Source organism: Oreochromis niloticus, linkage group LG18, assembly GCF_001858045.2.
Source record: "Oreochromis niloticus isolate F11D_XX linkage group LG18, O_niloticus_UMD_NMBU, whole genome shotgun sequence".
NCBI lineage: Eukaryota > Metazoa > Chordata > Actinopteri > Cichliformes > Cichlidae > Oreochromis > Oreochromis niloticus.
Window position 1 is genome coordinate 19,404,123 of NC_031982.2, and position 27,560 is coordinate 19,431,682.

General features: G+C 38.6%; 1 protein-coding gene across 2 annotated transcripts in view; it reads right to left on the reverse strand.

Moving 5' to 3' along the window:
- Positions 1–27,056, reverse strand: part of pth1r (parathyroid hormone 1 receptor) — a 49,269-nt gene extending 22,213 nt beyond the window's left edge. For both annotated transcript variants that reach the window (XM_019348457.1, XM_005476444.3), the window contains exons 1-2: positions 25,855–27,056; positions 939–1,041 (exon numbers count right to left, since the gene is read on the reverse strand). In XM_019348457.1, the coding sequence (XP_019204002.1) occupies positions 939–1,041; positions 25,855–25,923 (172 nt within the window). In that variant the 5' untranslated portion in view covers positions 25,924–27,056. The remainder of the gene's footprint in view (positions 1–938; positions 1,042–25,854) is intronic.
- Between the last annotated feature and the right edge of the window lie 504 nt (positions 27,057–27,560).

A 27,560-nucleotide genomic window follows, 5' to 3' on the forward strand; every position in this document is an offset into this window, starting at 1 on the left:
TACATCTCAGTCGTGTTCACTGCAGCGATTAAACACAAAAACTAAATGAAAACTAACATTGTAGACCATATCTAAGCAAAGCATTAGAGCCTACTACTAAAACTATTAACATTTTGTTCACAGATTTTAATGCCATCTGATTTTATACAAAACCAATGATTTAGCAGCTAGCCTAGTTAACACTGAAGTAAAATAGCATATATACACGCTTAAATATCAGGGAAAGGCAAGCCAGACTTTCTCACAGTAAATCCAGTTATCCACTCAAGCCCACCATTTATCCAGCAAAATTTGATTTGAGCGCTAATAGAATAGTTACAGCTCACCATTACAAACAAATAAAACTGCAGGCGTAAACTGTTACGATTAAGTGGATCCATGAGTACTCCATGATATAAAGTGTTAGTAAAAGTGTCCCCACATTTAATTTTTAAAGATCGGCTTTAATTTACCATCTGTGTCACCACTTTCCCCAGTCTACAAAATGTAAGGGGTTGGGGTCAGGTGTGCAGATATGCCATTTAACTTTGTTTGTTTGTTTTTTACAGATTTCAGCTTTTGCAAGAGAAGCGGTGCACATCCATTTCAAGCCCCCGGTTAAAAATGAGTCTCCAGCTAAAAGACATCCTACAGGCGATTTAAGGTTTAATTCTGGATTTAGGGATCTGTGATTTTTTTCACATGACTGCACTCAATCCACAGCTGTAGCACACAATGAAATATGTGAACAAATATTAAAGAGCCATGCTGTTTTATACAGATATTCCTCCGGCCCCCTGATGATGAATCCTACTTAAATCTCCTATGTGGCTGTTGACTGTTTTGCCATGAAATTCAATACTGAAAGTTCAAGTCCCCCTGAAGAATAACAGTATTGTCATTGCAGACTCACAAAGCCACTCATATGGCTAAAGACTGAAAGATTTGTTTGTACTCACCAGGAATCCTCTGCTTTGCATTGATGATGGCCTCACATTTCTGCCTGGCTCTGTACAAAAACTCTAACTGTTCCTCTTTTGTCAGCACATCATCGGTGTAAACCTGCAAATCAGGGGGAAAGCAGCGGAGTTAACCAAAGGATATGGAAGTGGAAATAGGAATAGTGTGCAAAATAGATAATTTCAAACAAAATTTCAAACACCAAACATCTATTACAACTCAGCTACATGGCAGTTAAAATGACAAGAACAACATAAAAGTGTAAATATTTCGCTGCAGATGTAGACTCTGGATCTGAAATGAGCATGAAAATCAGTTCAGACTTAGACATTAATTTCTCTTTACAGCTGCTTCAAAACTGTCAAACTGTCTGGAACCCGGCTCGTGGTGCTGTGGAGAAAAAAATTAAATCCAGTTTCCTTCCTCCAAAATTCACCGGATATGAGTGACAGTAATACAGTAGATAAATATTAGAAAGTCCTGTACTTTGACCACATCAGTGGATTCATTGAAGAGTTCTATCAGTCTTACTGTGATAAAGTGAAAGCTAAACTTCCCTGACTCAACAGCATCAGTTTCACTTGCAGCATGCAGGCTCATTCCAGTGGTAAACTGATCGACATGAGGAAAATTTTAACACTGACAAAAATGACATTTTATTCCCTGCAGCTTTTTTTTTTTTTTTACCCCTTATATATTTTCAGCTTCTGAACGTTTTATATGAGGGTGACGTGGTAACTCAGGTGTGGTTTTCCAGTCAGGGAAACTTTTTCCATTCTAATAGGTCACAGTGACTGACTTGCTGTTTGCCTGTGGATCACTTTTGGGCATTGACAAATGTGACTGTATTGAAAACGACAACATTAATTTTTAGCAGAGCATGACAAGAAGAGTGGAAATGAAAAAACAGGCCGCCTAAACTAAAGGCTAGATCACCAGGATATTTAATGCTGTCATGTAGGCACTATCATTGTTCTCTGAGCCACACTGCAGCAAAACTATAAGACACATAAACTAACACGTATGCCGTACAGTGCGCCTGGAGGTGCGGCTAAAAAAAACACACACACACACAGTCTTGTTTTTTTGGTCCAGTGATCCAGAGCAAATAGTGCAAATTAAAGACAGACGTTTACTCAGAGCAGCTGACTCCCTGGCTGCAGTTGCATCTGTCGGTTTCAGACACAAATTACATGTCTGGATGTGAAGAAATCGAATTTTGCTTCTATGAATGCAAGAAGCAGAACACTTCAAATAGTAACGAGTAATTATTTTACCAATGAGAAAGACACAGCAGGGAGAACAAGGTAAATCTATGCATAAATAATTTACCTTTCTAAACATTTATTACAGTCATTTTGGATCAAGGGTGTATGTTTTTTTAAACGTGTGACACAATGCATTATAATGATATAATGATTATGCCTGATTCTATCTCTAAATATAAGTAATATAATTGATTTTCTCTCGTTTCCCTGAAAAATCTTATTTGAATCTCTACAATATTTGTTAATTTGTTCAGACAGATGTTAACTAAATAATTTGTGTACCTTATTTTTAAGGTATGCTTGTTATACTGCTCATTAACCGGAATATCTAATCAGTCAAATCAGGCAGCATGGTGGCACGGTGGTTAGCACAGCAAGAAGGTCCTGAGTTCAATTCCACCATCAGGCCGGGGTCTTTCTGTGTGGAGTTTGCATGTTCTCCCCGTGTTTGCGTGGGTTCCCTCCGGGTACTCCGGCTTCCTCCCACCGTCCAAAGACATACAGCTTGTGGGGATAGGTTAATTGGATAATCGAAATTGTCACTAGGTGTGAATGTGAGTGTGAATGGTTGTCTGTCCCTGTGTGTTGGCCCTGCGACAGACCCAGACACCTGTTCAGGGTGTACCCCGCCTCTCGCCCTATGACAGCTGGGGAAGCAAATGGATGGATGGATGGATCTAATCAGTCAATCACATGGCACCAGCTCAGTGTGTTTAACCAAGTAGCCATGATCAATTGAGCATGAGAATGTGAAAGAAAGGTGATTTCAGTAAATTTGAATGTGTCAGATGGGCTGGCCTGGTTATTTCAGAACCTGCTGATCTCTACAGAAAATATCCATGGGTGGCAGTTCTCTGTTGATGTCAGAGATCAGAGGAGAATGGCCAGACTACTTTGAGCTGATAGAAGACAGAAGTAACTCAAATGACTACTTGTTACAAGCAAGGTCTGCAGAAGAGCATCTTCGAATGCACAACATGTTAAAGCCTGAAGCAGATGGGATACAGCAGCAGAAGACTGCACTGGGTACAACTCCTGTCAGCTAAAAACAGGATACCGAGGCTATAATTCACACTGGCTCACCAAAATTGGACAACAGAAGATTGGAAAAACGTTACCTGGTCTGATGAGCCACGTGAAAGCTGATGTTTGCATTCTAATATTTGTGTTCAAGCCTCTAGCTACAGATAGAGACATCTTATGAAAAATACGTTTTGGTAATAGACATTTACTCTATCTTAAACTCTTTTTTGTGAATATAGAAATACTGGAAGTGAGCTTACTCATTCTGCAACAGTATTTCATATTGTATTCTTCTTATTTATAATTTAGTACAGCCGATTGCGGTGGTGTTTATTTAAAGTATATGAAATTTTACTGATAACAGCAGTTAAAATGTTAAGAACCAACCATAAAAATGGTTTTACCAAAAAACTGAAGTACTGAAATAAATTACAAGAATTTTCCTGAGTACAACATTTAAGTTATTAACAGTTACTATAGTAGATGTACAGTCTACTAAGAAGTATTTATAGTTTTGCAGTTGGCAATGCAACTCAGTACAGGAACCAACTGTTGTATAACCTTTTTCAAGACTTTTCCAGCCATCTCTTGTGCCTGTTCATAATTAGAAATAAATAACTAAGTACAGATAGGAACAAAGACATGTATACTTTGTCTCTAACAGAAGTACGCAACTTCACGAGGTTTAAATTTAACTGTAAATACCAAGCCGTTGTGGGTTTGCTCCATACAAACCCACAATACCTCAATCCATCAATATTTTCACTACTTTCAGCCCTGAAATAAGGATGTCCAGTCTGAGAACTGAATAAGGTTACAGAATGAAGACGTTTATGGCTTTGCACAGTAAACAACCACAGATGGAATAACATTTTACCGCAGGCGAACAAGGATAGATACTACCTGTTTACTGTACTAACTAAGCCAATATAGAATATTCCACTGACAGCTTCTGAGACGTTCACACTATTTTCATCTAAAAAGCTGCCTAGTGTTACTTTAGGTAATGACCAATAGGTAACCAGAAACAGTGAATTTGGAAGTTATTCTGGTAAGAATAACACCACTATCATTACTCTGTCTATTTGCGGACAGGTGACAAATTAAACTGAGAACTTAAACTGACTGAGAACCTCACAGACATATGTGACAAATTAAAGGAAAAACACTGAATGTCTAACCTCTACATTAAGGGGATTCAGGGACTGTTATGCTGCAGAAGGCGTTATCATGATCATCTTTATCTTCATATATTTCTTTTCCGATACGAGCGATCACTTCCTGCATATTTATTAAAGTGCAGTGGCATTTTCAGTCACCAGATTTTAAGGTAGTTATAGCCTTATGAGAGAATTTGTACTGGCAGATAATTTTCCTCACCACCACCGTAAAACACCAAATGACGGCTCTTTTGGGAGAAGAGATCCTGAGATTTGGAGAATAAGTGACAAGGCGAGCTGAAGCTGCATAATGTATTTTCACCATTTAAATAATTGCATGCATCATGCTGATATATGTTGAATTTTTCCACATACTTCAAATCAGTGTGAAATGTCCGCTAGTTTATTACTTTGAAATCGCAGGGTTACAATTTCTCTAAGTTATTTCTGCCATCTGAGTGAGACTGCTGTTCCAGCACATTAAGAACAAACATCCCGGCCTTTATAGCGGTGTTTAAGCCCCCGTGAAACAGTAAACCAAAATGAGGCATGGAGTTTCAGCTTTCTGTCTTAAAAACCAGACTCCTGCATACAGGGATATAGAGGAGTATCATTTACCATTTCAAGAGGAGAATCTTGGGTAATATGTATGCCCCGTGATTATTTCTGAAAACTATTCCTCCTCCACTGGCCAGAGTCCAAACCGCCAAAGTAAACACACCTCTCACAGGGAGAAACGTGGACATTCTTATTTACTGCATTTCATTCAAATCACAGTATTCTTTTTGTGAAATGCTTTTGAGTTTGTGCCAAAATGAGAATTAGAAAAATACACACCATATAAATATGTGTGTTTTCATCACCGGTCGCTAGAATACAAACTCCACTTGGATAAACCACAAGTTTCTATTTGTCTTTGCAAACTGCAGCTTGATGACTTAAACTGCAGCCCTCTGCAAGAATATAAGACCAATATTGAGAGAACTGTATTTAGGGTGCTCAGTCAAGAGAGTGTTTAACCGCTAGGATGAAATACTAACATTATACAGTGTGGGAGTGAAGGCACATTTACAGTTTAGTTTTAGTTTTCTATTTTCAGCATTTGGTCATTAATGCAAGTTGTATTTATCTGTCAGAGATTGATTTGTCTGGCATGACAGTTGAATATTTTCAGTGTCCATTTGTTGATTTTCAAGTAGTTTGCACCAAAGGTTAAAAAAAGATTCTAATAAACTGTCCATCAGAAATGTGTCATATGGCTAGACGCCATGCATACATTGAGTGGAGACACTGGGTTTCCACTGCATTACCAACAGCCTTCATTGCGGACTGCCTTGCGCTTTTTATTTCTTCTTCTTTCTTTTTTTGAAGAAAGTTGTGGCTAACCAAAGTCATTTCCTGTAATGTCCTACACGGAATCAGAGAGTCAAATGCTGGAGCTTGTGAGGTAGATTTTCATTAGAAAAAACAAAACAAAAACTCGAGTATCCAAAAAGTTTAAATGAACCACAAAAACCACTGGATTCAATGGAGTATAATTATCTGCAGTGAGTCAACAGTGTATTTGGATTCAAAATAAAGCTCAGTGATCTCATTAGTACTATCTCAGACCATGAAAAAGTTATATCAAAAACAACATAAAGCGAGTTCCAAATATCATGACGGCAAAGACGCAAGTATTTCTGAGCAAAACACGGCTTGACCTTTGTACTGATCTCCCAGAAAGTTGAATGTAGGGACAATTCCTCTGCCAAAATTAATATACTTTATCCTCGAGCTAAGCTCAGTGGGCAATAAAAAATGCATCCCATCAGCTTTAATTACTTTCAAAAGTTCGTTAAAACTGAATTGTTGAAATCCTGCCTGTACACAAGCCCCGTCTATGCATTTTGGCTTTTTACATGCATGTAGAAGGTGTTGTAGGTCTCTGAAAAACTTCTTCCATGGTTAAAGATGTTCAGGCACTCCATTTCAGCATTTACACGTGCACTAGGAAAATGCAGATTTTAGCTTTCAGTGTCAAAGGTGTGCATTTTCATCTCCTTTTTCAACATCAGACTGTCCTCCGTGTTATTGTTTAAAAGGCTTACGAAAAGCCAACATTTCTATAGAGTTGGGGTTATATCACCAGTTTTTGGGGACACTCCAGTTTACGCTAATAAAACAAGAGTCTAAGAGAAAGGATTAATGATCTGCAAGAAACAATCATCGGCCAGAATCTTTTTTTTTTACTTTTTTTCAGCTATAAACAAAAATTAAATCCACAACCCCAAAAGTTCCAAAGCAAGAACTCAATGCTGGAGATAAAAAGAGACTACATAAACTAGCTATGAGCTTTTTTTTCCAAATCAAGAAGAGTTTTTGCATTAATATAAATGAATGTTTGTAAATACATGTTAGGGATAGCTGAAGCTGGCTCAAAATTCAGTCTGGACAATTGTTAAATATATATTTTTTTTGTGAGTAATGTCTTTGGTGAAGGTGAGTAAAAATGTGTCAATATCTTAGCTATTCCTAGAGCTGTACTCTTCTGGACAGCTGATGTGCCTGGAATCTGCTGGAGCCACTCTTCCAGCTTGGGCGTTATAGGTCTTATTGCTCCTACCATTGTGGGGACCACTTTGGTCTTTACCTTTCACATCTGCTCCAGTTATTCCTTCAGCCCCTGTTACTTGCCTGTTTTTTGTGCTTTTCTAGCCACTAGTCAGATTACTTTATGTCCACCACTTCCTCAATCTGTCCATGATATATCCAATGCAGTGGCTTAGTCTTCCATGATAGTTTCTCGTCACTGTTGTGTCTTGAGTTATGAAATCTTAGAGCAGCTTATCTCTGGAGTCATCTTTCTAAAGCATTCATTGATGTTTCATGTTTTTTCCTGGATTCTGGCTCTGCCCTCCTACTTTCTGTTGGCCGTAAAGCCTCAGTGTGTTGGACTTTGGGTAGAGAGCACCATATGTTGTAAGGAGTTTTCATGTCTTGACATCAGTGGCATTTATGTCCTACTGTGGCCATCTTATTATTCCAGCTGAGTAACAGTCTGATGAGTGGTAGGTCATATGTATTAATAGTTCAGCTCTTATTCCTACTGCTACCTTCTCAGGGCCTGTCTTACCTACTGGAAATATTTGACTATGGTTGATCTTCATGGATCTTTGTTGTGGTCCCTCTTGGCTTATGCGATACCCATGTGTTTGTAGCTGTCCTGTATATCTGCCATTATGTCTTCAGGTATCTTCACCCCTTCACCCTTGATCACTTTACCTGTCTTTGCAATTTTCTAGCCACACTTATCCAGCCAAATGGCCTCAAATGTTGTCTTCCACTGAGTTGCTGATTGATGTTATAAACACACTTTAACTTCCATAGTGCCAAACACTCCAGTATCAACATGTGGGGCATTGAGTCGTAGGTTTTCTCGTAGTGCATCCAGACAGTGCTGAGAGTGGTCTCCCTGGTCTTACAGCCCTGGTGTAGTGCTCTATTAACCAGCAGTTGGTGTTTTGGCCTTTTGGTATTATTTTCAATGCCTTTCTGAGCTGTGCTCATATGTTGACTCATGTGCCTACTCAGCTTGGTTGCTATGATGCCTTAGAGGAGCTTCCATGTTGTAGAGAGGGAGCTAGTTGGCATGGTAGTTTGATGGTGTCATAACCTTGCAGGGATGTTTCATGACTGTGTTAGCAAGTCAAGATGAGTACCTGCTAGTAGCAGCCTGCTTCTTTGTTTTGCTAGGTGTTGATGGAGTACCACTTCTTCAGCTAGTTGGTGTGGATGTCAGATCCTGGTGCTATCAGCCTTTCATTCTGGAGACACCTAATAAGATTTTTGCCTTTGTGTTGTTAACTGGTTCTTTTTCTGGGAGGTTGCTGCTGGATCTTTGGCGAACAGACCATTTATTCTCTTGGCCTTTGCTTCTCTGGTCTATCTCTTCAGCCTAGTGACCACAGTTGTAAGCATTTGCTTGGTAGTTTCTAGAGCCCCCAATTGTGGACATTTTTTGTCATTCCCATCCATCCAGTACCCACATCTCATAACGTTTATAACATCCTTCCAAGTTTCCCTGATTTTGGCTTCCAGCCTACCTTTCCATAGGAGCTTTCTCTATATGCATTCCTGATCTTATACCCAAGTGTATCTAGGATTACTGTAGCAGTGGCATATATGAGCTCATTGGTTACAATGATTTCATATTTAAAAATACTACCAAAATTGTGGGTAAAAACCTTAACAACCATGAAAGCAGAAGAAACTCTGAAAAAAAATTTCTATAACTCACTGAATTATTTTAGGCCAAACTTCACATGACTTAAAAGGCACTGGACTCACACACATGCTGTCTTATTTCAGTTCAGTGTTTGCAGATGTTTTCACTGTCAACATAGAACCTCTCATCACAACTCTGGCAGCGTTTTCAGTGGAAACCATATTAATTTTTCTATCAGTTCAGAGACATCCAATAATGCTTCTCTGTTAGACAATTCATCTGCGAAGATAAGGTTTTTTAGGTAATGGTCATAAGTAAGGCTTTCCATTCCAGATCACACTTCATCACATGAATGATAAATACTACACAGATAATATTTACTCTGGTTGCTCTGAAGCGCCTCAATTTTAGGAATACAGCTGAATGTTTGTTTTATGTACTTGTTTTGGTCATTTGCCATTCTTTACACCATAGGCTAACATTTACTTCCTTGTTGTTGGCATGTGTTCAAAATTTGATCCCAAGGGCTTTTGGACTTTCCTGCATGTTTTTTCTTCACAAAATAGCAAGGTTCTAGAAAATTATAACTTCGCTGAATCTAGTGTTTAATGGGCTGTCTACTATCTGGAAAAAACATGAATATGTTACTTTTGACATATTGCGCCGCATGAATGTTTTAGCGGATGAGGTTCCTGGATATTATAAACTCTATGAGTCAGTGCCACTCCTCTTCAACTGTGCAATTTGCATTTGATGATAAAAACCACAAACCACAAGACTGGTTGTCCTTTGGAAATGCTCGCAGACCACATTCTGACTTAAAGCAGCATTTAGTTCCTAATTATACCCTGCTCTGGTCGTAAGCCTGAAGAACAGCACTTTTGTCCTTGATGGAAACATTGTGTGTGCTCCGAGAGGCTGCACACAAGGCAGATAGCTGTGACTGTTGTTCTCACAAATTAAAAAGGGATCATTCTTGCATTATATAAGTGATTTAATACAGCAACTACAGACTGTTGCTTTAGCAAAGCAATATAAATGCACCATTTTAATTTTCATCAAAAGCTTAAAAACTACTAATGGTTATGCAACAGTCAAATGCAGTAGACATTTCATAATGTCTTAACGGATGTCACAAAACCACTGATGAAACAAACGAAATAACGCTCACAGGTCACTGGGCCTCAATAGCAAAATAATGCACTGCCATAAATGCAACTTTATGCATGAAATAAGAGGATTATAGGTTAAAATATACATTTTAAAGTGGATTTAAAACCCATAAAAGGCTTTTTTTTTATGTGTTTTTTCAGACCTTACATATGTAGCTTTACAGTGCAGATCGGCATTAATGGATTATGAGACCATCTCAGTCACAGCTTGGCATTACAGCCATTACCCTTTAAATAACATCAGCTGATGTAAAACATAAGTAGGAATTAAATGCATGACTGAAAACAGGCTTCAATCAGTCAAAATTGATTATTCCGTTTTTGTCATCTGTAACAGTAATGAATGATGTCAGGTTTGTGGGTCAATCCAATCATATACCTGCAAATAGCCTTGCCCTAGAGTAATTGTAAAAACTAACTAGGTGAGGTTGCAGAAAGTAGGATTATGCAATATTTATTACCATGGACAGCAGAACAGACTCATCCATTTTTAAATGAGACTCCCCACAAAAATACATACTGTAGCAAGAATAAGAAACACAGGTTAAACTTTGAAACATCTTAAAACTTTCTAAAGGTAAGTTTATTCAGACATTTATGAAAAAGTTACATCAGTGAATGATGACAGTAAAAAGACTCAGGCGAGGTCTCCAGTGAGTTTCTTTCATTCTAGTCAACTCACTCATATCAGCATCTTTTCTACTGCTATATTTGTTTTGCTGTTTGATCCAATAATTAACAGTGAATTCACATAATACACAGAGCCTTGTCTATCTCGCTGTCAATATTATGCCTACAGGGAGTTTTTCAATTAGTATCACAAAGCCAACTTTTACAATTCCAAATGAGTGTGAACCACCACTGAGCAATCTCAGCATGCACACTGCATGCAATGCAGACAATGTGTCAACACCAAACAATGCAATGCTGTCTGTTTAACACAGTCAGTTAGGGCTGGGTAAAGGAGGATATATATATATATGTGTGTGTGTGTGTGTGTGTGTGTGTGTGTATATATATATACAGTATATATATATATATATATACTGTATATATATATATTGAGACAAGAAAGCTTTGTCTAGGGGAAAAAGGTAAGACAGCTTATCCTTTTAATAAGTCTAAAAGTAATTTATGGACATGCTAGAATTTTTGCATCTTTTCACAAGTCTACCTTGAATAACTATGAATTATTATAATTTTAGTGAGGAAGGGGGATGAATACAAAAAGACAACACATACAGAGGAAAGCACTTCAATCAGCCCCCTTTTCCACTGTTAACCAAAGGGACACCAAGGGGCCCGCTGCCCGCTAAAAACTAGGACAAGGGCACTTTTTGCATAAGACCCCTCATCATAACTGCCTTCCCAATAAAAAGCTCCAAAATTGTGGACTAATTAGGCATAGCTTAATCACCCAAGCTGTCTCTCATTGCCTGTTAATATTGCACTCTTCTGATTTGCTTATTAAGGAGGCCACTTAGAGTGAACCTCTTGCAGATGGTCACCTTGATTGAAGTGCTTTTCAGGGCAGTCAATCTATTACAATATAATTTCAAATCAAAAGCAAAGGAAAAGTCATGCTCTCAAATTTAATAGAACCGCACAGGGAGTAAGAATTATACTCCACGCTAATAAACTAACAATCAATATCAAATACGTATTTGCTTCAGAGTGTAATTAACACGGCCATGCAACCACACTAAATGCAGTGGAATTATTTCTAGATCAAGACTACATAATGTGCATTTTTTCAAATTTCTGAATTTCTACAATGATAATAATCAAATCTGACAGCAGTAAATTTTCATGATCTGCAATATGATAATTAAAATAATCTTATGTTGCATATACAATTGTAAGAGTTGAAATAGTCTTCCAGGAAAAATACCTATACACAAAAACACAAACTATTAAGAAAGACTGAATAAAATTCAAACTGCATTTTCAATAAAGCCGTAATTCATACTCCTGAATTTTCTAAATGCATTAAAACATTTATGTAATTTCTCAAAATTTAACTTCCCTAAAAAATGCCTGAAAAGGTTTTCTGATTCTATAAAACCTTTAAATGAAATGCAAATATATTTTATTATGGACTTATTGGCGATAAACATATACAGAGGATCTCTTTAATAAAACATTTAAGGATTTAATGTATTTTTTAAACACTAACATTAATGCACACGAATAAGATGCACTTTATTTAGCAGGGAAAATTAAAGCAGACACAGGCTGCACTGTTTGTGCTGTACTCCAGCTGAGAGGCCTGCAGCTGACCTGTCAGCATGAGCCTTCCACACTTTCTTACAAGGCCACTGGTGCTGAGGCCTTCGAACCACGCTCCTGTTTCACTAAACATTACTTGAAACTGTGATTAAAAAGCCTGTGGCAAAACAGAAAAAAGTCAGGATTGTCATGGTGTTGAGTTTTTGTTAAGTAATGGTTTAATTTGTCTAATTATCTGTTTTCTTTTGAAAGCATTACTTTAGGTGTGTTTGTGCTTGTGCGTGTGCGACTGCAGGTTTTCTCTCTCTTCCTGTCCTTGGTCGGCTTATCTGTTCATCTGCATGTGTTCCTACTTTAAGTGGTGATTATACTCTGTTGTGAACATGGGAAGCTGGAGGCCGTACTCAGTCTTGTGATACTTCATTAAAGCCTGACTGAATGGCACTTATCTAATAGTTGAATTTTAATGTAAACACGAGTTGTTAAGGTCACAGAAAATCTGGAAGCATGTGGATGTCCCCTCATAACCTAGGACTTGCTGTTTGATAACATCACTTGGACCAAAGTGAACCATAGCAGACTCACTATGTGCGCAGGTTTAGCTTACTTGGATGTGCAGCCAACCATATGGCGCATTGCTGATAGCAGCCGGCCCGAGTTCGAGTCCCATCTGCAGCCCTTTTATCGACTGTATTTCGTTATCCTGTATTCATGCATGTGTAATGACAATAAAGTTTGAATCCTAAAGCTTACTATAACATACCTTTTAGTTGCTGCATGGTGTTGTTTGATATACCAATGTTTTCTTCATGTTAGCTGCTTCAACAAACTGAAAATGCCTATCAGACATAAGGATGAGATATAAGGATGTCATAATGGTAGCTATCGACTGTCTTCCGGTTCCAATATGATGCTCAAAAATGTGCTTCTGAGTCTCAGTCCAACAGCAGTGTTATAGGTATAAATTTGCTGTAATATTGTCTTGATGCATGCTCAATCGTCCAGGTAAGTAAATCCCAAAAGGTTGTTTCTGTTCATCTGGACGTAGCGTTTTCAGTGGGAGAAACTGAAAACGCTACGTCCAGATGAACAGAATCAACCTCTCTGCAGTGTTATGTGTTTTACATATATTGCAATGACAAAACTCATCATTCAGTTATGAGTAAGGTGACCCCAAGCTCGACTTCAACGCTAGTTTACTAACTTTGTAAAAGAATATGTGAAAAATAAATAGATCCAAGAATATCAATTCTGTGAATTTGTGCTTACTATTAGAATAACCAAAGTCCATGGGACATACATTAAAAATTAAAATCTATTTAAATTTTTAACCAAACTTTCTGACTTAGACTCATTACAGCCCAGTCTGAGAGTCATTACTGCACTTTTCTGTCATCCTGTCACACACACAAGCCACAAGTGAAGATTGGCAATAACAAAAGTAAAACCATGTGGCCAAGAAAGAGACGCTCTTCGAGGTTTTCATTGGTGTAAACTCACTTGAACACATGTTTAAAAAAAGCTTACAAAGAAAAGTCGGTTTAATTGCTGCAAAGTAAACACGAAACTGGACTCTGACGAGATCAACCCCATGTAGCCTTTTGTCACTGACAAACTGTTCTTTCAGTCAGGATCAATCCAAATATCAAATTGGTTCTTCACCAGAAAACAGCAATAGAAAGTAAAAATAAGTTAATAGAGACAAAAGCAACAGCTGTGCTGCAAATAAAGAAAGTTTTTGACCACTTTATTTTTAAGGTGACAGCCGCTCACTCCACTTCTGAACCTTCAAACCTTAAACTAAGTTTGAATTGCTGCGCAACGGGAAAAGGCCCACATCTTTGAATTAAAATGCACCTACTGTTGCAGTGCAGTGATGAATTAAAGGACAGCTGATCCTTTGCATATCAATACTGTTTTCAGAGTTTTTCTCTTTAGCTGATATCGATCCCTGTCAAATTCATCCCAGACAAAACAACGTCTGCCCCGTCACATGCGTTAAACTGAAACCAATATTTTCCCTTGCAGATCAGATAAGCTTAATTGCCCCCCCAGCAACCTTAAAACTTAAATTTTTATCTTTAGAAAGCACCCGTCTGATTTACTATTGAACTCCTTTAAAAGACAAACAATAACAACGGGCAAATCTTATTCATTATAGGTATGCTTCTTTCTTGTCAGAAAAATGGATAGTTATTCAGTCAGTGATTCAGGGGTATTGTGTTGTGAGTAAGAGCATACTAAATAAATGATGTAGACTTTAATGTCTACATTATTTATTTCTCACTATAATAAACAGCGTTCCCCGCCCATCAGGTCAGCTCAATACTCTCAGCTATCGTTCCAAATGCTTGTATGGGAGTTTGTATGATTGAATGCAAGACTGAGACTAACCCTAACCCTCGACAACAACAACACTGCCACACTTGCTGGTTTATTTTGTTTTCTTTTTGTTAAAAAAGGCTGGTTGAAATATATATTACTTACTTAAATAATTGCTTGTTTGTTTTTTACAAAGAAACACAATTTCCCACGAGAGAGGACACGCGCATATCTCTTTAAAATTAGATAGAAATGAAATTATTTTATGAAAAGAAGGTAAATTTATTACCTTCATTTATTTTTGATGTATTTTAAACCTTCATTGCATCATGTTTAAAGTATAGTATAGCATTTCTGTAGCCATGAACACAGCTACATCACACAAGGATATTTTGTAGAAATTCACTGTGAATATGGAACAATAAAGCTCTGAATAATAATCAGTGTATATGGAGATCATACACCATGCTACATGTTTAAGAATTACGTTTTAAATATTGCATCCATTCAAGTTAGTCCACATATGGATGCAGACAGTTCAATGACTGAGTGCCGACAGCACCATCATCCGCTGTAGGACTCATACAGTGCACTAATTCAATATTTTGGTGTCTTTCCGATTTTAAATATTTAATAGTAACTGAATCCACCAACATAAAACAACAAATAATTGTAATAAAAATTTTGTTAAACTGCCCGTTCCAATAAAATAACCCAAATTATTAAAAAAAAAATATCTTTTAAATGTAATTAATTTTTTTGCCATATTTTATTTCTATTTGTTGCATTAATAGGGCCACATTAATCACAGTCTAGCAAAGAGAGACACAGTGAACCTTAACCAATGAGCAATAAGCTATAATGCTGGAAGAGGAATTCATGCAAAATAATTTGTGACAAAACTTGAAATTAATCATGTGTCTGACCTTCACTACACAATGAACGGTACTTTTTGTAAATGTCAGTCTGAAAACATTCATTAAATCTCTCCACGACCAACAAGTATCTTATACGAAGCACTTAAACTTGAGATCTGTGATGACTCAAACTATAACTTTTTAACCACATTGAGAGGGGCTTGTCTCTAAATGCCACCAGTTTAACACAGAGAAAAGCCCATCCACCCACTGTTATCTGAATTTAAATTGGCTGAGATTTTCCCTGTACTGCAGTGTAAGGATTTTTTACTTATTGCTGGAAAATCTGGAGCTGTGAACTGCATACTTACAAACCCATAAGCCCCTGAGTTTTGCAATGAAACTAATAAAGGTCCTTTTAAGAAATCCAGCCTCCTCTTAGCCGTAAGCCATGTGCCAGGGGAGTATTCCTGCCCCAAATTTGAACCGCTTCCAAATTACGCAAACAACTGAATCACGTGTGAAATCCTACTCTCTGTGCCCACAGTAATTAAGGAATTGACTTGGAACTGTCCACCAACCTAATTTGTTGTTGCATTTAAAAGGACAGAATGAGACTGGAAGAGTCTGTATATTTGAAATTCAATCCGTTCGCTAACAGTGGGGGTAGGGCTGAGCTGAACTGTCGGTCAATGGCAAAGGCATCTGCATAGCTGAGAATTTTCACATGTCAACTCAACGGAGGTGCTCTGGGATTCCAAGCATATTGCCCGCAAGGAAGTCTGCACCACAATATTGATACAGCGGGTAACTGATGAAAAAAGACTGCATAGGACTCAAACTCGTCACAGAGCTGACAATCAATCAGCGTGTCCCTGACTTCTAGCAATGTTGAGATTATACTACACTGCTGGTCTTAGGTCCAACAATTTCTAGTTCCAATCTTTAAATAAAAACAATGTTCATATTGGTCATTCTCAAGACTGTTTGCATTTGAATTTTGCATGGACTTAATCTTATCAGAGACCGACACGAGAGAAAAGACTATCGCAATGAATTAGAGTACTTCGAAGGCTCAGCTTCTCATCACCACAGAGCATGATGCTGTTAGTCAGCTGAAATTCCACAGGAAAAAATAAATAGAGGTTTTTCTGCTAAATTGTTAAATGCAATTAGGTGAAACATCACTGACATCACCAGCTGGTTTGTCCTCAGCATCTTTGTATAACTGCTGCTCACTACTGTAGCTTTTGAAGAAGCATCAAGAAAAGCATCACTAAGTATAAAGAAGCAGATTTTTACGAGTTCCCAAGGTTAAACAACTAAAGCTGGAGTTTAAGAAACAGTAAATATAACAAAATGTGATGTTTTCACCAAGTCAAACTCATACAGCAGCATATTTTTCTGGGTGCTAAAGTCCACAGAACATAGGAACCATCATAAAAATATCAGTGAGAAGTGTAACTTTTTTCATTGAGGTGTAAAAGTGGCATTGAGTTACACATATTCTGGCATTCTTCAAGTGGAAAAGTTAAGAAAAAAAAAAGCAGAGGTCATGGTAAGTCAAGAAAACAACCCCTTTCCTGAGTCAAATACTGCCATGGTGTTACCTTACCATGCTGGTGAAACTGAAGACTAGCGTATTAACACATGCGTTATGGGTCTGACTCACAGGCCCTCTGAAAGCGAGCAATGCATCGGTCAATACGCCACACAGATGAATGCACTCCTGAGAGAAAGTTACAAGAATTAGATTATTCTGCAGTTATCTCAGGAGGTCATGTCAGCTACTGAGAGTAAAACTCTCAGCGTGAGGAGAGTATGTGTGTGAAGGTTATTTTTCCCACTACAAGTTGCCTCTGTGCTGATCCCACGAAAGTTCAGGCAAACATGCAAACTGACGACAGCAAGTGCATATAGCAACGAGCGCTTACTGAGGTTACACCTCCATATTGCTTAAATCTACAACACGTGCTGTAAAAACCAAATTACAAAACAGGATGTCTCAGATCTGCCGACCGCATAATCTTATTAGGATGGAGAAATTATATCCTATCCAAGGTGGGTATAAATACCCTCTGTAGAATACCCGCTCTTAAGTCCTTCAGCTTCATGTGCTGCTGTTGATTTTTCAGTCCATCATGCACAATTGCACGATTCTCTCTGTTGTTTGAGGTGTAAATGTGTTATTTTTGGTGTGTTTTCAGTGACTCCACTCAATCGGAGTGCAGTGTCACTGAGCCATCTCCACTCAGCCTTATACTTCCTGTGGTTAGAGCACCATCCATGACTACACCTCCAACACAAGTATAAAAGCTTTCACCTTGCACTGTCATCAAGTCAGCGGTGGAAGTCGCTGCACTTTGCCCTGTAAAGCTAAAACAGTTAAATTGTGAGCTTTCTAATATGAAAATACATAAAGAAATAAAGCAATAAAGACTTTTTCCATCCAGACTTGGATTAAATTTTAAATTCTAAGGACGACTATGAAATGTTGGGTTTATATGAAACCATTTCAGATGTCCTATGTTCCTTCTGGCAACTTCTTATCATATCATAAAACCCTTCAGATATTAGATGACACTACCTCATATAGCTCTGTGTTTTAGTCTGCAGGTAAGCAGTTGTATAACTCTCTTATCCCATTTAACATTACAATAATGTGAATATACTCAGCGAACTGACACCTGTCCAAACAGGCTGCTCGCATGCTGTCTCCTTTAGCACGATAGGAGGAGAATGGACACATCGGCCTCTAATGCGTCCAACAGCTCAACTTGTGCGTTCCTGTCAAGAGCACAGGTCATCTCTAGGACGGACAAGCTGAGTGAAACAGAAAGGGCAGAACTAGCTAAAACGCTTGACCACCAAAATCCACAACACAGCTGATAAAACCCATTATATACAGAAAAGGGGAAAAAAACATAAAAACTGTGCTCTTGTCATTTCACCATCTTGAAACAAAGAAGCATGATGCTGAGTGTGCGCAAAACATTTTAAGGCTGTAAAAAAGCAGTGAAACATTGAAAATAAGGTAAGAATACATGCCCCAGCCCCCCACAACCCTGAATTCGATGAGCAATTGAAAAATAAAAGGATAAAAATAAGTATATTCTTTCTAAGTTTATAACCTCAATGAGTGTCCTTAAAGATCTTTCATTGAGTTAAAACTTACAAAGATTGCCTAGTACCTAATAATAATAATGATAATACTGATCAAATCTGAAGTGTTATGTATTGCATTGAAATACTACTGCCATGTCCCTTGATCTTCAGGTCTGGGCTCTGAAGGATCCTGAAACAAAAAACTGGCCTCCTGTGGCTCTCATGAGGCTGATGATTCTGATCCTTTCTTCACTCTCTGTTGCTCACCTCACCCTGGTAGTTTTTGCAGTACGCTTCCTCTCTCACACTGGCCCTGCACTCTATACTGTGAGCATGTTACTGCATATTAAATTCAAAATCAATGTATGAAAAATTATTTGGTCACACAGTGAGTCGCTCCATACTAACACCAGGTTCCAACAGCAAGAAATCCATTATTTCCCCCACTCGGTTGCTCTATAGCAAAGATCCAATGCCCAGCAGAGGAGTAATGCATTTAAACTCACTGATTAGAACAAACATTAAAGTGCTTTTTCACTAACTAGATTATATTATTTTGCCCTGTGGCCACAGACAAAAGGTAGCAATTTCAGAAGCAAGTATTAATTTGTAAAAGGTATGAAAGTGAGGCAAAAGCAGAGAGGCAGACTGAGAAAAGCGCACACAGTGCAGCACCTCGGTTAGGTGTGGGCACACAAGGCACAGTGACTGATGTTTAGAGATTTCATGCAGCACAAATAGTGCATGGTTAGAAATTGGGTGTAACTCAGAGAGGTGCATTAAATGATCACTGGGAGCTCACTTCAGTGACGACCATTTAAAATGGCTCCTTATCTCGCCCTTAAATGCAGTTATTTTCTGCAAAGCTGCGCTTCTAGTGATGAAGAGAACAAGCTAAAGTGGATCCAATATAAAAGATTCTGTGTTTGAGTGGTAGATGGTGGCGCATCACAAATTTTAAACTCATGTGAACTCACGTGCTAGATTATTAATTACTGTTTTGTTTGTTTGTTTCTTTCCTCAAATGGATTTTGATGGATCCACATAGCTTGCTCCCTTCCTCCCTTAGCATGTCCAGTAGTTTTTGATTCGCTCATGATTAGGAGCAATTAGCAAATCCCTCCACTAAGCATAAGCTGCTGAGTTTAAACTAACTGAAAAAGTAAGATGTAAACTGTGTTAAGGCTGAGTGACTTCCTAGGGTTATTTTTCTGAGTGCTAAGCAGGTTAATTAATAAGCAACTTATCACAAATCCCAGTGAAAACGGATGAACTCGAGCATAACAGTAGTGCTGTCACGGATTGCTTAAAGAAACCCCTTTGTTGCAAGCAGTAGTCCTTTCTTCATTGTGTGTAAGATTAGATAACAAAGCGTGTGTCACATGCTTCAGGTGTACTCTGAAACTTGGTAACAAACTTGAGTAAATTTTCATGTTAAAACCTCACTTCACTATTTAATCATTGCTGACACACCTCCTACTTCCTCTCTCCTCCATCTTGGGAAATATAAAGGTCAGAAAGTCCAGCCATGCATCAAACACACACACATTTCCATGCCTATCTTTGTGAGGACACTTATTGACATGATGTATTCCTTAGCTCCTAATCCAAAGAGTACAAGAATGCTGCACAGTGGCCCTGAAAGCTCGTTGTACTGCAATTTGAACAAAAACCAAAGAAAAGAATATTTTAAAAAAGCAAAAAGATAACACACAAGCAAATTAAGAAAACATCTTCAATCTTTCATCACATCACTGCAACATGTTTGGCTCTTCCATTGTGTTTCCTGTAATTGAAGCCTTTTATTTTCTGAGTGCTGCCTCTGTGTTGGCAAATTAGTTATGATATTTTCTTGTGCTTTTCAATTTGGATTTGTTTTCTTGAGCTGCAGTGCCTTTAGCTCTCAGGGCTACCTCAATAACTAAGTGTCTATATAATCACATCCCTTGCTCTAATCTACACCGCATTCCAGCTCGAACTCTAAATCCAAATCTTAACCCTCAAGTAGCCCTTTCACAATTTGTCATCAAGAAAAAAAAAGCAAGCGAGCCTTTCATCATGAAATATTCAATATATGAAGTATAAGATATATATAAATATATATGACAGGAAGATGGTTTTCCCATATAAAATGGCTTCAATCTGGCACACGGTTGACAGTTGTCAGTGAGGTGTCCACTGACATGTGTAAATGGGCCCTGGCAGGCTTTGTTGTCCCTCTCTGTCCTAATGGAGGCTAAACAGAAAAGGCATCGAGATCAAAGCCGCATCCAAACTGTTTGAACTCCCTGAGGAAATGAAATAAAATAGTGGCCGGTGAGGCCAGCATTTTCATCACACTCAGTGCACTGATGGTAATATAAGCAGAAAAACACACATGCAGACAAATATTTACACACTCACTGGCCTCTTTGTTAGGTACACTTGTTCAATTGCCCATTAATGCAAATATTCATAAATCACACGGCACCAACTCAGTGCACTTAGGCATGTAGACGTGGCCAAGGTAACCTGCTGAAATTCAAAGTGAGCGAAAGAATGGGGAAGAAAGTCAGTATGAACGTGGCATGGTTGTTGATGGCTGACAGGCTGCTCCGAGTATTTCAGAACCTGCTGATCTAGGGGGATTTTCCTGCACAGCCGTCTCTAAAGTTTACAGAGAATGGCCTGAGAAAGAGAAAATATGCAGCGAGCGCTCCCAATAAAAATGCCTTGTTGACACCAGAGGAAAACCTGAGCTGATAGAAAGTAACTTAACCATTCATTACAACCAAGGTTTGCAGAAGAGCATCTCTAAATGCGCATGTCAAAACTTGATGCATCTGGGCTAAAGACCACACCGGGTACCACTCCTGTCAGCTAGGAACAAAAAACTAGTGACTACAGTTCACATGGCCTCTCCAATATTGGACAATATTTTCTTGACACACTTTGGGTCTCTTAATACCATTAAAGCATTGGTTACACACCACAACCTACCTGAGTAACATTCCTGAACATGTCCATTCCTTTATGACCACAGTGTATCCATCTTCTGATGGCTAATGCACCATATCACAACACTCAGATCTCAAATTGGTTTCTTGAACATGACAGTGAGTTCACTGCAATCACATGCCCTTCACAGTCACCAGATTTCAATCCAGCAGAGCAGAGAGGAAATACGAATCTGCAGCACCTGTGTGACGCTGTCATGTCAATATGGACCAAATGTTTCAGCTCCTTGTTGAGGCAGCTGTGAAATTAAAAGGCAGTTCCAGTACAAGCAAGTTGTAACTAATGAAGTGGCCAGTAAGTGTATAGATGTAGACAAGCTGAGTGTGAAAAAATAACTGACACAAACTATGAACAGCTGGTGAAAATACGCAAAAAACATTGTCTCTATATAGCATATTATAGTACAATATAGTAGAATATAATATAGTCAATGAAATATGGTGCAATCTATGAAATGGAAGGAAAATCTTGCGCCAGATAGGCGCTATACTGGCTATACAGGCTACACTGTTTTTGGTAGATGATGTACATGTGAAAACAAATTCAAGGAGACGTTGGTAGGACACTGACAAGGAGAAACAATGCAGAGACATTTAAAAAGAAAATGTGTGTCGGATTATATTTTATCGTTGCGTACATCAACACTTAAACATCGGAGGTAAACAAAGGAAACCAAAGAATTCTTAAACTGCAGTTTCCTGAACGATCACCTTACACTGGCTGCAGAAGTCAGCCAATTCCCAAAATAGTGTTTTGGTTTTGGGTTTTTTGTCATTATCGCTCATTTTCCCTTTGTGAATTCAAACCTTTTAACCAGCTACTTTGGATTTTACTTAGGATTAAAAAGATATGCCATTTTAAAAAGTGCGGCCTTTAATAAATAAAATATTTTGTCTTTTTCCAGCACTACCGTCTCATCCATAGTCACACCTGACATAAAAATAAATAAAAAGAAGGGCAAAGCAAAAACGCAGGAGTCAAGGATTCAAAACAGTTGTTCATAAATTAACAGGTGAGACATGGTTACGTCCAACTTTTAATTGAGCATTATACAAGAAGGAAAGTGATGTAACAGCCTATCAAATGTGCAATTACAAACAAATAATAACTTCAACCTACAGGACTGCATAGATGATTCTCTGTTTAAATATATTATCTTATGTGTCATTACTTTTAATAATTGTAGTAATAGTTATATTTGTATTAGTATTAGAAAACTGTACAACGCTGTTGCACATGAGGGGGAAAATAAATGGACATTTGACTCATTTCAAATTAAGAGACTTACCTTAAATTTCATGGCCAAATGTTTGATAAACAAATAACCCATTCAAATAATGAGCTATCTTGATTAGTGGCAGGCATTATGTCATAATTAAAGAGGCTATCATTAATAACAGTGTCTACAACCACAATCGTTATTATTTTAAGGGGAGTTTTAATCTCGTGGCACGTGTAAGAGGAGCCACTTTTGAATGAAGATGCATTAAGTGTTAGCATTAAGCACAATAAATTAGAAAACAACTTCACCTTTGTACATGTGCTTGAAAAATAATCAAAAGTACGGTTGGTAGAGGGCAGTGTGAGCAAAATGATTATTCCGGTAAGTATTTCTGCATTGTAACAAAACTGATGCTACAATCATCCATTGTGTTAACCGCTTCTCCAAGGGCACTGACGCTAGGTGAGGGATGAAGCACTGTTTTTGTTTTTCCTCTCTTTTTGTTCAGTTTTCACTGAACTATTCCAATTTAAAACAAAGACAACAATTTATCAGCATTTGTTATTAATTAACAATACATAGTGAATAAATATAATTACCACACTGGATCGGCTCTTATCGGAGAAAGTTTGGAGGCTAACTCTGTGCGTGAAGCTGCATATGAAGTAGAATTAAAAGCAGCAATCAAACAGTCTGTCGTTTCAGCAGTTTTCTCTTAATGACTAAGTGAAAAGCACATTTCTGGAATAAATTTAGGAGGACGGTTCATTTCATGCATCTTCAGACACACATATCTTCGCGCAAACACAGACAAGTGGGAGAAAATTATCATAAGTCATATTTGAGATCAGTCAAATGGGTATGCAGAAATGAATTTCAATATTAAAGCCTATTTCACAGATGCAGCAGCAGTTCATTTGAATCAGTAAGGCGATATCTGCTGGCCCTAATTACCAGTGACAGATTGGGATGAGATTATCCGCCACTCTAATCTATGTTATGAATCTCTATTGAGGATGATTCAACAGAGATGGATAAAGCTACTTTGAATGATTATTGGGAAGGGGGGGGGGGGGGGGGTATTCATTGTTTGCTTTTTGGGGGATCAGTAACTTTAAAGTCTTTTAATTGATGACACGGAGGGTACTTTATTATGAAAATGTATTTTCTGGGTGCTCTGCTCTCCTCTTGGATGCATTTGGCTGTCGACCACAACCGTGATCCCTTCATTTCAAATTGATCAACCATGTCTATGAATATCAATTGAGCTGTTCTCTGGTGAGAAAAACACAGACGTCATTCATCTGTGGGGAATTTAAGAGTTGTGCATCAGTCAGTTCAGTTCGGTATAACTTTGACAAATATCCTCAGGGAAATTGGCGGTCTCTGGTTTAACACAACATTGATTGAACTACTTAATCTAGAATTTTAGCCACAAGGAAAACTGCTGATTCTCTGCACAAAAAAGAGAAGAAAAAAAACAGAAACGAAAGGAAAAAAGTTTTGGCTAAAGTTGTCAACAACTGATATTTTCCACACCTAGTGAAACTAGTCAAAACTGCCTTGTGCAATACTAAACATGACAGCCGTCACAGTCAGATTCTGTCCAGAGCTGACATAAACCTTGACAATGTCATGCAGATGCAATTCCAGTTTGAGTTCTTCCAGTTAGGATCCGAACACATGCAAGTCATCACAGAGGGAAAACACAGTCATGAGGTAAAAATTAAACGCTCACCAAGCTTTCCTGAAAGCAGTGCTGCCTCTTAATAAATGTAATAACTGAGTAAGTGAGGCAGCCAGTCACACAGAACAAAGGCTCTATGAGGCAGTGCTTTGTCTGTCAGCTGTCACTACAGCTTGCCTGCTGTGGTGTAAAACACAATTGAGATATTCCTTGTCAGTCCCTGTATCAGCCAATTTCGTTCAGATAAAAATAGCGAGTACACATTTAGATATTTGTATTTTTAATACGAGGATTCGCAGAGCCTCTGGGAAAGTTGTAAAATGCTGTATTTTGAAAACAGCATGTCTCAATTTTTAAAATATTCCTTCATATTCTTTCTTCAAACACAGACCCAGATTTTTCCGCTCTTAGTTTAGATTCAGTGAACATCTACATCCCGTTTGGTTACAGTCTGGAAAAAAATAAATACTTTTTTTGTGGAGAGGAAGACTAAGCAAACACCAAACTTAAAAACGGGTAAACACCATTCACAGACAGAGCCTTTGAACGACTCAATGTTGAATCAGCTATAAATACACAGCTATGTTATAATTGTTTTCCTCTGCCATCTAAACCAATGAGCCTAGAGGTCCTGCGGTACAGTGATGGACCACATCACTGGGAAAATGCACTGTACCTCAGAACCTGGGCGAACTGCCTGTTGAATGCACAACAGCCTCAGCCAAAACACACAGAACCAACTTCGTGTGCTGCTCTGCCTGCACAGTGTGTTTGTGTGTGTGTCCCTGTGTATGCAGACATTCTAAATACAACTATGGCAACATTTGAAAGCTCAATACTAGATCAGCGTGTTGGGCGGGTTGTTCGGCCGCTGCTGCTGCAGATGTGAATGAAAATTTCTAGCCCCATTTTGACTGCACGAGCTGCATCAGCTCATGCAGGTCAGAGCTCTTCCGAGCTTACGGCATGAAACGTGCTGTAGTAAAACACAATGCTCTGCCTTTTAGGGCAGCTAGGTTACTGTGTGCTTACACAAACCCTAATTGTACTGTTAGGGTGGGAAGAAGCACTTAATGGAACAAGAGCGTAATCACTAATCACAGCTGCTTTTTGTTAGCTGCTATGTCCACCTCTTAAATCCTGTTAGGGAACTGACAATATGTCTGTCATTACTCAACCGTCTCTCTTGAAATTTCAGCTTAAATAGGTTGGGGGTTTTTTCCACTAAATCTGGCAAAACAGCCATGTGGTCCGATAAAGCAGCAATTTCAAGAGTTTGACTTGCAGCGCAGAGACAATTAAAGGTTTTGAGCAGATGCAAGTAAAAAGCTTTTGACAACAGAGCCACTTTGTCTCTAATTCTGGAGGACGCACTCTCTCCTTAACACTGAACACATGCTTCCTCAATCATGATTTGCAAAAGAAGCAATGGACAAATTTTGCGGAAATCAGAGTGAATTTAGCAGATTTCATCAATATGGGATACAAAAAATAATCATCCTAAAGGAGGTACTTGAGTTTTACTTGGCACACAGCACATGCAGATATCTCTCTGACAACCTCTCAGTGATCTGTGCACACTTTACCAACATTAAAGCAGCATCTTGTCTATCAGGCAGCGTAAATGTGCTTATTGCATTTTTATTTTCATTTTGAAATGACTTACCAGGCATAAACCGCTGAGTAGCGAGATGAGTAGAAAGTCCAGATTGCGGAGAAGCAGAGAGGATCCCATCCCTGACCTGAGGCAACTCTACCTCCAAGAGTCCTTGCAGGGCTCAGACAGATGCTGATTGAGCTCGGATGAAATTATTTAATCTACTTAACTCTCTTCAAAGTGGAACGAGTTGTGTTTTTTCACTCCATCTGGCCTCTCGATGCTTATGATGGCTTGTGAAATCATAACTCTGTAATCGCCTCGCTCTGCCCTCGATTTAATTTCCTATAATCTACTATATGCTCCGGCTCAGTCTGCTCTCTTTATTTCTCTGCATCTGTCTTTTTTCCTCTTCTGAAATTACATCCACATGTCAGAACTATTTATGTCGCCCTAGCTCTGCGGTGGGAAGTTCAAATGATTCTTTGTAGGGAAGAAACCGACGCTGTATTTTTAGGTCTTTTAAATTTCCCCCTCAGACTAACTTAAACACTTCAGTATGGAGCTGTGCGCCTTGCGGCTTATTCCAGTATTCTTTTCCAAGCGTTAGATCAGCGTTGTACAAAAATAAGCCCGAAACGTATCATTCCATCACCAGTCGCTGCTGAATTTCACAACTTCAATCCTGTGACTCATGTCACCATCAACAACGCACGGATCTATCGTGCAGGGCGGCAGTGGAGCAGAAGGATCGCAGACAGGGTCTACTTTGTGCATTTAACAGTAAATGGCAGCCAAGTGAAAGAGCGGAGCGTGAAATTTCAAACTTTTAATAGAAGTGTCTGATTTGCGTGTTTCAACTCAATCACTGTACGCGTGTTCGCTACCCCTGGTTACCGGTCTTTTTCTTTCTTCTTTCTTCTTCTTTCTTTCTTGTAAATGAATAAAAGCACAAAACGGTAGTGTATCAGTTGTTATGTCCACAAACCGTGCCGAATTATAAATCTATCCACGGTGACAGTTAGACAGCAACTGCATGTATGGAACTCCCAAACGGGGATCTGTTTAAGCTACCGATGATGATGTGAAAAGCTCAGAAAGGATGAAAAACGCCAACTTGGTCTGAATAATTTAGGCTACTTACTATCAAGAGAAACCCAAATTCACCCTGACGGACAGATAATTCGCAAACGCGTGTTTGTTCGCAGAGTAAGCGCAAAACTTGAAGTTCCTCGTGTTGAGAAAGCGTCTCCAGATGTGGCAGAAGGCAGGTCGTGCTCAGTAGTGAGTATGTGGATGGAAAAGGAGGGGGGAGAAGGAGGGGGGGGCGGAAAGGAGGCAGGTAGGGTGGAGCGTAAGAGCTTTTCATTGGTGCGCTCTCTTACGCTGGAATAAACCACGGCTCCGAAATGACATATTTTCTCACCCCTCAAACAAACTCCACATTCAACAGATCGCAGGGCCTTTGCCAAACCGCTTTTTTCCCCCTGCACTCTCTCAAAAGTTGCAACTACTAGTAGGATTGGATTACCGAGACATAATGCAGGAGAGCGTGCACAATTTTCTTTTAACGAATTAAGACTTGTGTTTGGAAATGAAATAATAGAGGATTTGTGGACAGTGTCATAGCAGTTTGTCCACTTTATGCTTTTTCGCGAATATGTTTGTGTGACACTGTTATTTGAATCGTGCAGGCAGACAGAATTATTATTATTACTATTATTATAATGGTTATAATAATATATACAAAGTCGATCCTAATCAAACACCTGTTT